The sequence below is a fragment of the Musa acuminata genome, chromosome BXJ3-7, assembly GCF_036884655.1.
Source record: "Musa acuminata AAA Group cultivar baxijiao chromosome BXJ3-7, Cavendish_Baxijiao_AAA, whole genome shotgun sequence".
Lineage (NCBI taxonomy): Eukaryota > Viridiplantae > Streptophyta > Magnoliopsida > Zingiberales > Musaceae > Musa > Musa acuminata.
Window position 1 is genome coordinate 41,368,914 of NC_088355.1, and position 15,510 is coordinate 41,384,423.

Here is a 15,510-nt window from a genome sequence, read left to right on the forward strand (position 1 = left end):
TACAGCAGAACATGCAATCCTGGGTGGTCTCACGTCCATATTGGAGACTACTTCTGGTTCCTCCCCTGTTTCATCCCCAATTGTATCTCTCTCTCTCTCTCTCTCTCTCTCGAACTTGGCACTATATCAGTTCTTTGATCTAATCTCTGATCTCTAAAATCTCGTGTTCGATATGATAACTTAATTACAATCTCTCTCTCACATGTCGAGATTTTCTTTTTGTCTTTACCGAATGTTTTCTCGCATTTATGTGCATAAAATATTAAATGAGATTCTATTTATAGGGATATAATCAAAATTTTAACTTTAACAAGGATAGATACTTCTATCCTAAGATTTAATATTCCAACTCCAACACCTTGCAATCCTCAGGTGAGTGGAGAAGTTTTCCTATGCCTCCTTCGTCAACTCGTCGCTCATGCAATAAGCATTGGTCATGAAGACGTTCCGGGAAGACCGACATCGACGCGTTGTCCCAAGTACTCGTCTAGCTTGGGTTAAATATAGAATACAAAGGGGTGTATGGTGACAACCGCGCGCATTGTTGCTTGTGAGTGATAGTACGTAGTCATGAGTCCACAAGTTCGGCTGGTAATTGGCTGATCTCCGAAATGGAGTTTGCCCACTGTATCGGATGCGTGAAGGGTGGCGTGGATGACAGCCTTAGTGTTGGAAGAACGGGAACCGCCGGAATGCACCGAGGCTGCTGCAAGGGAAGGATGCGGCACGAAGAGTATGGAGAATGTCGAGAGACATCATTTGGAAGCATGATCTTCCAATGAGGCAGGCAGGCAGCCTTTGAATGGCTTCTCATAAATCATGGCCAAAAGAGCAAATAATATCATGACAGTTGGTAATTTTACTGTTAACGACAGCTCGTAGTTTTCTCGAATGAAAGAGCCAGAAAAGAATAACCAAAGCCAACAAGGAATCTAATTGTAAGTATGTCAGTATCAAATCTAGTTAGTCTAGAACTAATGTACCAACAATTAATAGTCGTTTTCACCTTTTTCCGAGGGAAGCCGTCGATCATGATAGCAACGCAAATGAAGGATCCTAATTCCCTCCTAACCACATTGGTGTCGGGCGCACGGTTGCTGTATTTTGTAGCAATTTTTCCGCATGCAGAGATCAATTGAGTTGGTAACGTCAGTTCTCTGAGCTTTTCGGTCGGTGAGAGAAGGAAAGCTCCTGCAGGGCTACGTTTGTCGGCCGTCTTTTTTCTTGTGCTGTTCCTGTTTCCTACATTTGCTCTGCTTCCCCTGTGCTTCGATGCAAGGGATCTTCTGGTTTACGTGCAGAAGTTTAACTGGAGATTTCAATTGACTTTGGTTTCAAACATATTACTAATAGAGCAATGCTGTAGAGTTCATTTGGTTAATACCCACAACAGCAATAAAAAGACTGAATCTAACACATTAAGCCATAATGTAAAACCAGTCATAGGTTGCTACCAAGTGAATTGCATCGAACGTAGACTAGGCCTAAAATGTACAGTTTCTCTTTAACTAGACAATTTGAAAGCAAACCAACTACATCAAGAACAACTTCGCTTGCGCACAGAAAAAGATTGCATTGAGCTAATGCCTCCGTGCGAAGCGAGTTGCTGCAATCTCGGTGATTAAGAATGTCACTGGTCACCCTTCGTTTTCGGCCGCATGCACCCACAGAAGGAGCTCTTCTTTGTCTGTCTACGGCCATCTCTTCTCCCGTAGATATAATCGCTCAGCAACGTTCGGCTTCTTCGGTCCATGGCACTGGTGTGACGATTTACGTGCTCTTCCTCAAATTTCAGCATGACATACTGGATTTTATGCAGCTCCAGCTCCAGCCTTCCAACCTTCTCTGATTCCTTTCTTGAGTGTGTGGAGATTTGTCTTCTTCCGGTGCTGCTGCTTTCTTCAGATTTTGTGCCCATGCCATTTGTGGAATGATATTCTTCAGCCTTGCTCGTCAGTTTGTTGTTTGTATCGATCAACTCCATGACAGCACCTTCAGCATCTTCCAACTGTGATTTGACTGTATCATACCCAGAGCTTGCAGGAAGCTTCCCCATTTGAGAGCTTTCCATTTTCCTCTTCAGATCCTTTACATTGGTTTTAAGGTCTGATAACCTCCGAGCATCATTTTGAAGGCTCTCGAGGACTCTCTTAGTCCATTCTTGTCGAGATGTCAGAACTCTAGTTGGTATCTCTAACTTGTCAACACTCGGCTCCTTCTCAACCATCAGCTCTGAGGACGGGTATTCACTCTTTTCTTCCTCCACGGGCTCTATGTCATGTTCCGTAGCATCTGTTGATGTTTTCCATACTTGTTTGCTGCAATTTGTTTCAGCAGCTTCCCATAATTGATCATCGATCCCATCATTACTAATCCTGCTTAAACCATATGAACCAATGGTCCTGTACGGCATAGAACTTGAGCCCTGATCGAGTTGAATATCTTTTGTCACTTGCCCATTCTTGCCCTTGGTGATTTCAGTATCATTTAGTCCACCATCATCAACATGTTCAATAGAATGCAGGTTCACTTGAGCTTCCTGTCCCCTTCCAATTTCATTTATCTTTATCCCTTTAGTTTCTTTACTTGCACCCTCTGAGTTGGAGTTGGCATCAAACCCTTCCTGCTGTCTGTGACTTTGAATGTCTACTATCACTTCTTCAAGAAGTTTGACTTTGGTGATCAATTTCTCCAACACTGGAATGCCTTCAATATTCATTGCCTTATAACCATCACTAGGTTGGTTATCACAGTGATGATGATGAGGAACCAAAGGTAAAACCTGGAAACAGACGAAATGAGTGTCACAAATGAATGTTACAGACACAACTAGCAAACATTGTAGCTTACCTGAGAAAATAAAGCAAAATTCTGATGGTCTAGGCAGAAAATACAAGGATTGGATATTAATATGTTGGTATCTCAAGCATGTGATAAGTGGGTAACAAACTTATTTTTGAAAAGGAATAATTTGTCATCACATACCTAAAATGTTGATGAAATTGCAAGCTCACTAAGTTGATCACACTCAGCTGTGTGGATAAATTGTTGATTGCATACAGCTATGGAGTTGGATCACTCAGCCTCATCAGACCTCAAAATTAAAGGCAGGACAAATTCAGTTGACCATATAATTCCCTACTCAGATGCATTCAGAGAACTCTACTCAAGATGAATTCATGAAAACAAGCTTGTAGTAACACAGCTGGACATGTCCAAGTTAACTTGTGCCAGAGTCTTCAATTCAATTCAGCTTTCCACTTGGTCTTCACAAAACTTGAGATCAAACACACTCCATTGACTCAGTAAACTCATGACTTCGTTCATTCAAATCCACTAGACTTCATTCATTCATCCAACACATTAAAGCACTTCTGACACCTGACTAATTTTATCATATGAGGGATGGATCTACATTGTTTTTTGACAAATATATATCCATATATAGACCAAATAGTTTGCTATTGGATTGCTGAAGCAATAAAAATTAATAAGAAACAATATAAACAAGCTGTTCAAAAATAAACTGTCAGACTTTATATTTTTTTTAATACAAAAATTACCTTTCTGAATAGCAATAAGATATATCATTGTAATTGTCCTTTGAATCTTAATCAGAGACATCAGTTTTTAATTCTTAAAAAGTCATATCATCATATCTGCTTCTTGTGAGGTGTGATGGTCCTTCAGTTTTAATTGATTCTATTTGTCGTTAATTTGTGATGCAATTACTGGTCAATAGCAAACTAAAAATTTCTGTACATGTACACCCTCATGAAATAAAATCAGTGTCACAATGCCTCCCCCCAAACCAACACCAACCTCTCTCCCCACATCACCCCAATTCAAAAAAACAGTCTGTCGTATTAATCCTACATAAAATTGTGATGATCCATATTACTCAATTTCTCATGTAAATGCCCTCTTGGATCTTGCTTTGGTCTTAATGTCCTCATGGTAATTTACTTTAGCATATATACCTCTCCAAAAATCTAGGCAAGTCCAACGGTAATGGTTGAGTGAAAGGAACAATGATGCAAAAGTGTATTCTACATATTAGTATGGTACATATATGTACATTCTGATATAGTTAGACTTGAACAAGATCACAAGTTTTTGTTGCCAATGACCCTGGTTTGGGAAGTTACCATTATACTTTGATGATCTCAAGGGGCAGACTGTAATTGGATGAATTCAAAAGAAAAAGGCATTCCGATTTTTATGATATCATTTAGGTTTTAGAAAAATCACAATTAAGGAACCTTATGCTTTACAGAAACCACTAGACTAATACCCAAAATTACCGAAGTAACTGCTTATAGATTTGAAAGTAGTACATATCTGTCAAGGATTTAAATGCTAGTCCCGTTGATATTTATTGGTCCGACCAAGCACCAATATCGAAATGTATAGTTTTAATATTGATACATATACCATTACTTTTATTTTTTTATCATTTTATTCCATTACCAGACAATATAGATTGTTATACTGTTCAACCACTCATTACTATTTATATCATAATGGTTTGATAGATTAATTAAATCCTCATATTTGATTATCTCAAATATTTTAATTACTAGTTATCAAATCTCAAAGCTTGCCAATTCTTCAAGTAGCTTAACTCAAGTTGCATGTCGAATTTTCTGTTTCGAAACTTAAATTATGATTTAAATGTTAGCAGTACCAGCAGATTCATCATATTTAACAAATCTAGGAGTACCTCTTTGTCATGACAGATTGATATTCTGGGCTTTGACATTGTCATAATTTGTTCTTCCAGAGATTTAACACTATTCCACAAAGATGCAACCAGAGCCAGATAGAAATCTAAGCCAGCCTTCAACCCACTGTTTTCTCCTTCTAAATCATCAAGCTTTTTCTTCATACTATCCAATTGCTCCTTGGTTAAAGCTACCTCCATTTTCAATGTCTCCTTCTGCAATAGGGAACCGACTTCTTCTAGTATCAGCTCATGAACTTTTTCTTCATACAGCGCTGCACTAACTGCGGAGACTTGGATATCACTTAATAATGCTTTGATTTCAACTTCACAGTGTTCATTTTCATCTATTTCTTTCTGCAGTTCTAATTTCAAATCTTCCTCCCTGCTCATAAGTACTTTAACTTCTTCACGCATATGATAAATTTCCCTTTGCAGCGTCTCATTTGCTTCATAAAGACATCTGATCTCCTTATTTCTGTCGACAACTACTTCAGATAAAGTTGAAATCTTCTGCGCCAACTCTTCTTTGATCAGCTTATCTGCTTCATAATCCAGCTGAATACCATCAAGAATTCTACACAATTCCAAGTTCTTTTGTTGGGTGGATTGAGCATTTTGACTTATTTCCAGTAACTGTGACTGTTTTTGTAACAGTTGGCTCTCTAATCTTTGTCTTTGAAGACTTAACTCCTCACAGACGCATGTAGCTGTAAACAAATCAAATTCTGAAAGCAGGACATGATTTCTGAACTCTTCTTCTAGGTAAGTAACGAACTCCCTAATATGTGTTTTTTCTGCCTCAAGTATCTTTATCTTCTCCTTTAGTTTATCAATCTCAGCATCAAGAGCATTTTTAATAAAATGAAGAGAATCCAGATCATAAGTGAAGGATTTCAACTCCGACAATTTCTCTGCACTATGGTTCCTAAACAACAAATAAAGGTGGTCTAGTTTCAGAGCCTCTGCAAGGACTTCAATATGTTCCTCTTCCAACAAATTATGTTTTTCTCTTAAGTTGCAAAGTTCATCCATGAGAATCTTCTTGTTTTCAATTAAATTTTGAATTTCATATTTAGATGTCAGGAGAGCCTCTTGCAGGTCAGTCAAATGTTCATGGAAAACTTTCATTGCAGTCTTTGATTCTACTTCCCTTTGGTTGCTTGCTTCCACATCATTCATTAGTTTTTCATTCAATTCTTGAAGTTGAAGATTTTTGTTTCCTAATGCTAATAATTCTTTGGTTTTCATATCACGTTCTTTTTCAAGAGAACATTTATCCAATCTCAGACTGGCCAGATCCAGCATTGTATTCTTCAGCAAAGTGACAAGAACTGATATCTCAAGATGCAGTAGTTGATTATCATGCTCGGCTTCTGAAACACAATTCAGAATATTTCTAAATTCGCCCAAAATAATATCTATGAGAACTTCGACCTGGAATTCATCCACGGAAACAGACTTCTTGCCAACAATAAGAGTGTTCTGCAGCAAACAAATTCCAGTTCTTAACTTCTCATTTTGCTCTGACAATGACATTATGTTTTTGATATGCATAAGTTTCTCCTGCTCAAGTGCTGAAATAAGTGCCTCAGTCCTTCTACATGCCTCGATATTTTTCTCGCATTCTTTCAAAAGAACCAAGTTCCTTCCATTCACATCGGACAAACTTCTTTGTAAGATAAAATTTCCTATTAGATAACCAATCACATTATCCTGTTCTGATTCAAGCTGCTGATCTTTAAGCTGGCTTTCTTGTTGCAGAAGAAAATTGTGGTTCTCTGATGTGGCTAGCTGACACTTGAATGATTGGATACGAGTTTCATGCTCTTCTTTTTCTAGTTTCAAAAGATCTTGCAGATCCTTGACCTGACTGATTATCAGATACTTTTCTCTTGTTAGATTCAAGTTATCATCCTTCATGTCCACTAACCTATTCTCCAGTTCTTCCAAATTCAGAGTGATGTTATTAACCTGACATAAACAGGAATAAACTATTCAGGCAGCAAAATAGAGCTTCATAAAAAATTTATATGGCAAGTTAGAATAATCGTTATGCTTTCAGGTATAATTAATTGGAAAAATTGTTATCACAGAGTAATTACAACTTAAATAGGAAGAGGGAGAGAAATTAACCTGACTGACAAGAGTGTCCCTTTCAATAAGAAGGCCAGAGTTCTGATCACGGAGAGAGTCACAGGAGTTTTCAGAATCCTTCAATTTTGACTTCAAACATCCAGCTTCACTGCTTACATCAGACAGGCAGTTTTCCAAAAAGGATTTCTCTTGTGAAAGCTTCTCCAGATTCTTAGTAAGAACCTCTACCTGAGAAAGTAGATTGTTCCTTTCAGTAAGAAGACCAGAGTTCTGATCATTTAGTGACTGAGAGGATTCTTCAAAGTCTTTCAACTTTGACCTCAAACACCTGACCTCACTTCTTTCATCAGTTAGGGAGTTCTCCAAGGTTATTTTTTTGTGTCCAAGCTTCACCACATTCTGAGTAAGGATCTCAACCTGAGAAAGCAGATTGCTTTTTTCAGCAAGAAGACCCGAGTTCTGATCCTTGAGTGATTGAGAAGATTCTTCAAAGTCTTTCAACTTTGATCTCAAACACTCAACTTCACAGTTAACATCAGATAACGAGTTCTCCAATAAGGAATGTTTGTGTAAAAGATTCTCCATGTTCTGAGTAAGAAAATGTACCTGAGACACAAGTGTATTCCTTTCAGCAATGAGGCCAGAATTCTGATCACTAAGAGACTGACAGGATTCCTCAGAGTCCTTCAACTTTGACCTCACACATCCAACTTCAGTCCTGACATCAGATAGAGAGTTCTCCAAGAGGGAATTTTTCTCCGAAATCTTCTCTATATTCTGAGTGAGAATTTCCAATTGAGAAAGAAGATTATTCCTCTCAGCAAGAAGACCAGAGTTCTGATTGGTGAGCGAACGAGATGATTCTTCAAGGTCTTTCAACTTTGACCTCAAACACCAAACTTCACTGCTTACATCAGATAGGGATTTCTCCAAAAGCAAATTCTCGTCTGAGAGTTTCTCTAGATTTTGAGTAAGAATCTTGACCTGTGAAAGAAGGCTGTCCCTTTCAGTGAGAAGACTAGAGTTCTGATCATCGAGTGACTGAGATGACTCTTCACAATCTTTCAACTGTGACCTCAAAGATTCGACTTCACAGCTTATATCACTTAATGAGTTCTCCAAGAAAGAATTTCTGTCCGTAAGCTTCTCGACATTCTGAGTAAAGGTCACTACCCGAGAGAGTAAATTGCCCCTTTCAGAAAGAAGACCAGAGTTCTGATTGCTAAGTGATTGGCATGATTCTTCAAGGTCCTTCAACTTTGACTTCAAACAAGCCATTTCACTATTTACATCAGAAAGGGAATTTTCCAACCTGGAATTTTTGTGTGAAAGGTTCTCCATGTTCTGAGTAAGAACTTCTATCTCAGTAACAAGAGCATTTCTTTCGGCAAAAAGACCAGAATTCTGATCACTTAAAGACTGACAGGATTCCTCAGAGTCCTTCAGTTTTGTCCTCAAACACCCAACTTCAGTAGTTACATCAGATAGAGAACTCTCCAAGGAGGAATTATTCTCCGAAAGCTTCTCAACGTTCTGATTAAGAGTTTCTAACTGAGAAAGAAGATTGTTCTTTTCAGCAAGAAGACCAGAGTTCTGATCACTGAGCGACTGACAGGATTCTTCAAAATCTTTCAACTTTGACCTCAAAGACCCAACTTCACTGCTTACATCAGATAGGGAGTTCTCCAAGAAGGAATTCTTGTCTGAAAGCTTCTCCAGATTTTGAGTAAGGATCTCGACCTGCAAAAGAAGAGCATTCCTTTCTGAGAGAAGATTAGAGTTCTGATCCCTGAGCGACTGAGAGGATTCCTCGAACTCTTTCAACTTTGACCTCAAACAGCCAACTTCATTGCTTACATCAGATAAGGAGTTCTCTAAGAAGGAACTTTTCTTGGAATGCTTCTCCACATTCTGAGTAAGGATCTCTATCTGAGAGAGAAAACTCTTCCTTTCAGCAAGAAGACCAGAGTTATGATTGCTGAGCAACTGACAGGATCGTTCAAAGTCCTTTAACTTTGATTTCAAACAATCGACTTCAGTGCCTAAATCAGATACAGAGTTCTCCAAGAATATATTTTTCTCTGAAAGGGTACACACATCCTGAGTAAGAATCTCTACCTGAGGAACAAGTGCATTTTTCTCAGCAATATAGTTGGAAATTTCACCATTGAGAGATTCATGCAAATTTTCTAGTGCTAAAGTCTTTCCTCTTAGAACTTCTAACTCAATGCTTGCATCAGCGAGTGAATCTTCCAAGACCATGTTCTTTTCTAATACATTGTCCATATCTCTCAGCTTGTCCACAAGAAACTCTTTTTCAGCTTCATGTTTCTTGCATATATCGTTTAACGCAGAATTTTTATTCTGTAAATCCTTTACAGCTGCCTTAAGGGACTCTGCACATATGCTTGCCGCTTCCTTTTGCTCCATCAGATCTCGGTGTTTGCCTTCTAGATCATTTATATCTTCTTTAATATGGTTAAGCTCTTCAGTGAGACCTTCCTTTTCGCATAAATAGAGCCGAACTTCATCTTCAAGGGTCTTATTCTTCTCCTCAATCAAAATTATTTTACCTTGAAGTTCTTTTATCATCAAGCTAGAGTGAAGATTTTGTTCATGTAAGGTGCCATTTTCCTCCTTAAGCTTACATATCTCTTCCTGTAGATCCACATTACACAATTCTATATCCCTCAATTTCTGGATCCATATTTGAATTTCTCTACTCAAATGATCTATCTCTTCCTGAGATTGAGTGTGCACCTTTTCCTTTAGGCAGAGAGCCATCTCAGTCTGCATGCACTGCTGGTGTTTTTCTTCGATAGTAATTTGGAGTTTCTCCAATTCCTCTCGCTTCTGGTGAAGTTCATTCTCTTCCATGTTTACTTGCTTTGCTAGCATCTCTAGCTCCAACAAAAGAGATTGGTTAAGTTCTTCAGAACTCTGTAGCTTCTTGACTTTGTTTACCATCTCAACATTGAGTTTCCTCAATTCGTTCTGTGTTGTTGAGATTTGAGATTCGAGAACAGAGATTCTTTCCAGAGATATTTGGTACTGTATATTACTTGCTTCTTTTTCAGAAATTAATTCAGAGATTCTGTCCTTTAGTCCTTGAAGCTCATTCTCTGTTTTATTATTACGATCAGATTCTGTTGTTATCTGGTTCTTCATATTTTGGCTCCCTGATGATAACTGGGAAATGTCTTGTTGCAGACCTGTTGTCACATAGCTCGCATCCTGTTTCTCCTTAACTTGATTTTGTTCTCTGGAACACTTATGTGTTATATTCTCAAGATCTTGTCCCTCTTCCTCTTGAAAATGTAGTCCTTTTCTTACTCTCCCTTCAGATGTTGTAAATGCTGTCCCTTCCCCAATTGCAAACATCTCATTCAATTGCTTCAACCCTTTTTTGCTTGATAATGAATCGCTTGGTTCAGAATATCCCCCATTTCTTTTAATTACATGCAATTCGGATGACAAGCTCAATGCGTCCTTCTGTAATTCATCAAGGTCAAATAACGCACGTAGGGGTGGTGGCCCTTCAGGAGTGTGAGGCTCTGCCTCATTGCCAGAATAACCATAAGGTGACTCATCTGACAGTACTAATGGAATTTGGTTAGGGAATGCCTCTGCCATTGTCCGATGGGCCTGGCGAAGTGCTCCAGTTGCATGATCATATTTTTCTGCTAATGCACGGTATGCTCGGTAGAGCTCCTCAACCAATTTCAAGAGCTCAGGGCGCTTCTTATAATACATCTCAGCTCTCCTTGCAAAGGAATCAGCATCTTCTTCCAACAGCTTGATTATTGTGTTGACCTTCATGTCCGTATCTGTTCAAGCAGTGCCCCTTTTAGTTAAAATTATTTCCAAGATAATAAAAAGTGGTCACATATTAATTATCGTAGAAATTCACAACTTAGCAGTCAAATAATGATAAAGTCATAGAGAAAAAGAAATTAATGCAATATATTATCGATGATACTATCCCTAAATGGAGAGGTTTTGCTTATTTAAATAAGTGTATGATTCTCCCATTCTTATAAAATGTATAAATTCACACTAAGCTAGATGCTTAAAGAGCAAAATTGCAAAGCATAGAACTTCTAATCAAGAAAATGTTAGAAGAGGGATTCTCACACATATGTGGGATGTTTATGGAGAATGGGGAGCATGTGGCTCCCCACTTCTGCCTCCCTATGACGCATACAAGCATTTCCAGCAATGTGAAAAATTTTTGACAGACAATTTTATGGGCTAAATTCAAGGTAGATTACATGGTCTTTGTTGACTGGTTATACACTGGAGAATTCCCACAACTGATAAAGAACATCAAAGCAGCCTGCATATGTTTTAGGATTTGGATCAGCTTTCCCAATGCAAGCCTTCTTATCTATGAGCTCACACAATACAAACAGAAGATTGGAGATCATTCCTTCTATCAGCCCAGTAAAAGCATGGAAAGCTAAGGGTTTTAGTTCATTATTCCATTATGATAACTATGCCTAAAAAGATCTCAGTAGGCAAAAGCTTTAAGCCATCCAAAGATGAATTGACATATACACTTACTGGTTTGTCTGCTTACCTAATTCCCAATAGCTCGAAACCCTATCATGTTTCAGATGCTTGCTCTTTGAAATACACTTAACCCAGCCATGGAAGAAAATTTAAATAGCTTTTATCTGCAAAAAGAAAAACAAAGGGTTTTCTTCAATCTAATTCAACCAATTATCGTTGATCAAGGTGGTCTGTTTCTCTCAGTGCTTACCTAATTTCCAGTAATGATATTTACAGTATAATTAAGCCTGCATCAATTACAGGTTCAAATGATCGTCCAAAACCTCATCAACTTCAACAACACAAACGCACATTGTGATGGATGGGGTGTCCTCGGAGAGGACAAGCAAATTGATTACAGATAATTAAGTATGTCTTAGAAAGAAATTTTTGGTCCTCATTGTGCTCATATTTTCTGTATCAGAAGTCAATATGCACGAAGAACTTTTTGCTTGGCACGTCTATCACTCGTATCTAAAGGATAAAAGAACCTAACAGATATCATTGGCACATCTCTCTTATAAGATATTTTGGCTACTTTAAGAATCACTTATATCTCAAATAATGAAAAATATGTACCTATCAAACATTACTATTTGACTGATTTCATGGACTGTTATGTAGAAACTGCAAGCTTCTTCATTGGATAGGCCCACTCAGACCTCTGGAAAAACTTCGGAGGTGTGACTAAACGAACAATTGGTATTTCTTGATATATATTTTCTTAATTTTGTCTTCTAGATATTTGGCAAGGATTAGAAGATTGAAAACAATCTTTTTGCCATTTTCAGTGATATTTAATTTTTGTTAAATTGCAAATGTCTACATACCTGTTTAATTGTTCTAGTTGGATAATGGAGCACTCAGACAAAAAATGGACTCAAGATATGAAAGAATGACAGTTTATTTAAGGAAAGAAAATAGAAGAACAGTAAGGTTATTATTACCCATGATGGATAACAAATGGGTAGTCGATCATAATAATGCTAAATGTGCCTTATGAAGCTAGTATGATCCTAACAAGAAAGTGAAGGGCAATGGTCCCTAAAAGACTAACAAAGGAATTAAGCTATGCTGAATTTGCTCTACTCTACTAATAATGTGAATATGTGGAAATGCAGCTCATGACAAGAAAATTTTCACCATTGCTGCTTAAGAGTCAAATTTTGTGTTAGAGAGTAGGGCATGAAAGTAATGGGTGAAATTGAATGATGAGTGTATTGATGATTCATAGTGCATTTAATACATTATATTCTAAAATTTAGCTGGTATAGTGATTGGACTTGAGTTGTGGATCCAACTAAACCCAATCCTGAATTAAGAAAGGAAGAAAGAATATCTTGATAACACAATAAAGCATCAAAGGTTACAAAATTAGGGATCTATGCAGAAAAATCAGTCAAGATTCATCAGGGGTCCATCAGCACTCACAGAGATAACATGGCATCACAAAAACAGAATGGGATTGCACCATGTGCTAGAAAGAAGGCATGTGTTATGGTGCATGACAAGTCAACTTTCGCTAAAATAAAATGTGGAATTTCTGGAACATCAAATTCAGCTAAACATGAAAAACGATGTAATTTAGATAACTTTGAAGCTCATTTTCCTATAATTTAAATTCAAATTTAGCTGCACCATACATAAATAAACAAGAGGAGAATAAATCTTTTATAAAAGGCAATCTTGGTCAAGCAAGACTAAAGGAATGACTACTCTTTGACTAAGTGTAGGAAATGACAACTGATAAATCATGCTGAGCTGCATGAGAATAGTAAACAATAAGTAAAAAAAATAATGATCTTTCACAAATTTTCTTTTTATTAAGTGTGGAGCTCCATGAAACTGTAGTTCCAAGGGAGACACTGATCAAGAAGAAAATTGTCAAGTACCTGCAAGATTCTCCTGAAGCCATTTGGAATTCTTTGGACTAATATGACTATCCCACCACCATGAATAAAGTCGCCTGGATTCAGCTTGCAGCTTAGCCGCCATGGACTCAAGCACGATAAATATTATTCTTTTATATTGAAAAAGCTCGATTACAAAATCTTCAGTGATAGATCTATGGCACGGCTGAGAAATAAAACCAGTGAAAACTACTCTGAAGTTAACACCACATTTGATAGCTTGAAAAGCAATTCGGTATCTTGCAGTTTACCTAGGCATTGCACAAAGGCATGCTTCAGAAAGTAGAAAGATTTTGTGAAAGTGGAATTAAATATTGACTTAAAGATGATTGAAAGGCCACCCAGTGTCCAAAATCAAGCTATAAGACAATCAGAACATGCCTGATGCCCTCACTCTGGTGCTTGTTAGACATCAGTTGCATCAATATACGACAGGGATGAGTGTTTGAAACCTCCAAGCGATACAGAGATAATACATAAACAATGCGTCAATATATTTTTGGGAAGAAAAACTCCTTAGCCTTATCAAAGGTCATGAAAAAATCGAGGGTTTCCTGATCACAAAAAAAAGGAATTATAATACGAAAATCGTCAACCTTGCTCAAATCCACCATCTAGAGCAATTAATCTATGTTTTTTTTTCCGGCTTTCGTTAAATCAGAAGTGAGTAAAGCATCGACTAAAATGTTAAAAAGAGATGGAAGCCGCTAAGAAAACGGAACGTTCCCAAGCCCAAACAACCTGCAGCACAAGAACTACCACCAGGAACAGAAGAAACAAATGGCGTTGGTTCTATCGGCTTTTCCACTAAAAACAGATTAAAAGGAAATTTTACTTGTAGAATCCACTTATGGGAGACGACACACGAAGCCTACCATGCAAAATCAAAAGAGTCGGAATACAAATGGAAGGATTTGAGGAATGAAACAAGAACAAGTTCTTTTCCTAAATGGCTGGTGAGAAGGCGATACAGTTGCTGTGGAGAATAAAAAAGGTTTTTTTTTTCCACATTGATTCTCATGGCACTAATCTTATGCGAGAGAACAAAATTTCGCAAAAAAAATCCACAGGACAGAAAAAATAAATAATCGACAACAAAGGAAATAACACCGATTTTGCATAAGATCAAGACACTAGAGGTTCGAAAACGAATCACTTCGGATCCTGGACAACAGATCGTCGCGGGCATTGATGTTTGGCACCAAGAATCCGACACTCCAAGAACTAGAGACCAAGTCCAGCATGCAGATCACAAGAAAACCATGAGAACACGAAAGAAAGATCTAATCTTAGGGGGAGGAAACGCCATACCAAGGAGCAAATCTGAAGCGATCACCAACGAGCAACAGCCCAGCTGCCTTTCTCATCCACCCTCAACCCATCTCCTCTTTCCCCTCTCTCACTCTCTACTGTTCCTATCTTTTCGGTACTGGCAAGACAAAAAGCAAAGGCTGCAGTGCACACTAGAAAAGGAGAAAAAACTCGAGCACAAACGACGTGGAACAGCGAAAGAGGCGTCTTGTGAGAGGTCTGGTGTTCAAATCTCGGAGTAATTCCGACTTGATTGGCGAGTAGAGCCGACGGGTTACGGAAAGTAAGCAGCGTACTGTAGGGCTTAGACTGAGAGCAGCGGATCCTGTGGAAGCTGTTAGTCTCTTCGATTTGGCGAGAAGCGTTCTTCTTCCTTCTTAAGCCGCTCTCCATATACGCACAATGTTTCCCCGTGTCACTCTCTCCCGCGAGCTTTCTCTGCTGTGTGTATTGTCCTCACCTGTCCGATCCCCCGCAGGAAACAGGATTTTTCAAGAGAAAACTGGTGGGTCCCGCTCGGCCAATCGAGTCAAGGATGGTGCCAGCTCGCGAGGCAGACAGCGTTCCTGGCCGATCCGAGACAGCAAGTCGCCCACATCACGTGACTTAGCTGTGGGGGCGATTTACAGGATTGCCATCTGATTTGGACTCCCATCTCGGGTCTTGTTCTTGTCGCGTCGTGGGTTCTCGTGTTCGCGGCGGTCGAGCTAAATGCCTCGGTTTGGACCGGAGAATTACGAGGTGGTCCACTGTGGAAGCACTGTCGCTGACGGAATCCTCTTAATCGTGTCTGCAGCGGTGGGGCGTCAGACTCGATCGGGCTCGGTGATCAGCCGAATCACATGATCGAGCAGATGAATCGTATCAGCAGCGGTGGGGAGTCAGACTCGATTGGGCTCGGTGGTCAGCCGAATCACA

At 38.7% G+C, this 15,510-nt stretch overlaps 1 protein-coding gene across 8 annotated transcripts; it reads right to left on the bottom strand.

The window, feature by feature from the left end:
* Positions 1-1,394: 1,394 nt before the first annotated feature.
* On the bottom strand, positions 1,395-14,930 carry LOC135580783 (protein NETWORKED 1A-like). Of its 8 annotated transcripts, none has more exons than XM_065160678.1 (6): positions 14,593-14,930; positions 13,264-13,337; positions 7,427-10,647; positions 6,860-7,237; positions 4,724-6,697; positions 1,395-2,782 (listed from the first exon to the last, which is right to left on the bottom strand). In XM_065160678.1, exons 1-6 carry the CDS (start codon positions 14,646-14,648, stop codon positions 1,631-1,633), a joined length of 6,855 nt encoding a protein of 2,284 aa, XP_065016750.1. In that variant the 5' UTR covers positions 14,649-14,930; the 3' UTR covers positions 1,395-1,630. The 8 variants fall into 8 exon arrangements, with proteins under 8 accessions (XP_065016750.1, XP_065016749.1, XP_065016746.1 ...); XM_065160677.1 differs by adding an exon at positions 11,400-11,496 and having other exon boundaries at positions 6,860-10,647; positions 13,264-13,532; XM_065160674.1 differs by adding an exon at positions 13,663-13,835 and having other exon boundaries at positions 6,860-10,647; positions 13,264-13,532.
* Positions 14,931-15,510: the final 580 nt, after the last annotated feature.

Coding starts and splice junctions, on each gene's coding strand:
- LOC135580783 (XM_065160671.1), bottom strand. CDS start 14,648: ATGAGAAAGGCAGCTGGGCTGTTGCTCGTTGGTGATCGCTTCAGATTT. Junction 13,338..14,592: donor CGCTTCAGATTTGCTCCTTG/GTATGGCGTTTC, acceptor AGCTGAATCCAG/GCGACTTTATTCATGGTGGT. Junction 6,698..6,859: donor GGGACACTCTTGTCAGTCAG/GTTAATTTCTCT, acceptor TGTTTATGTCAG/GTTAATAACATCACTCTGAA.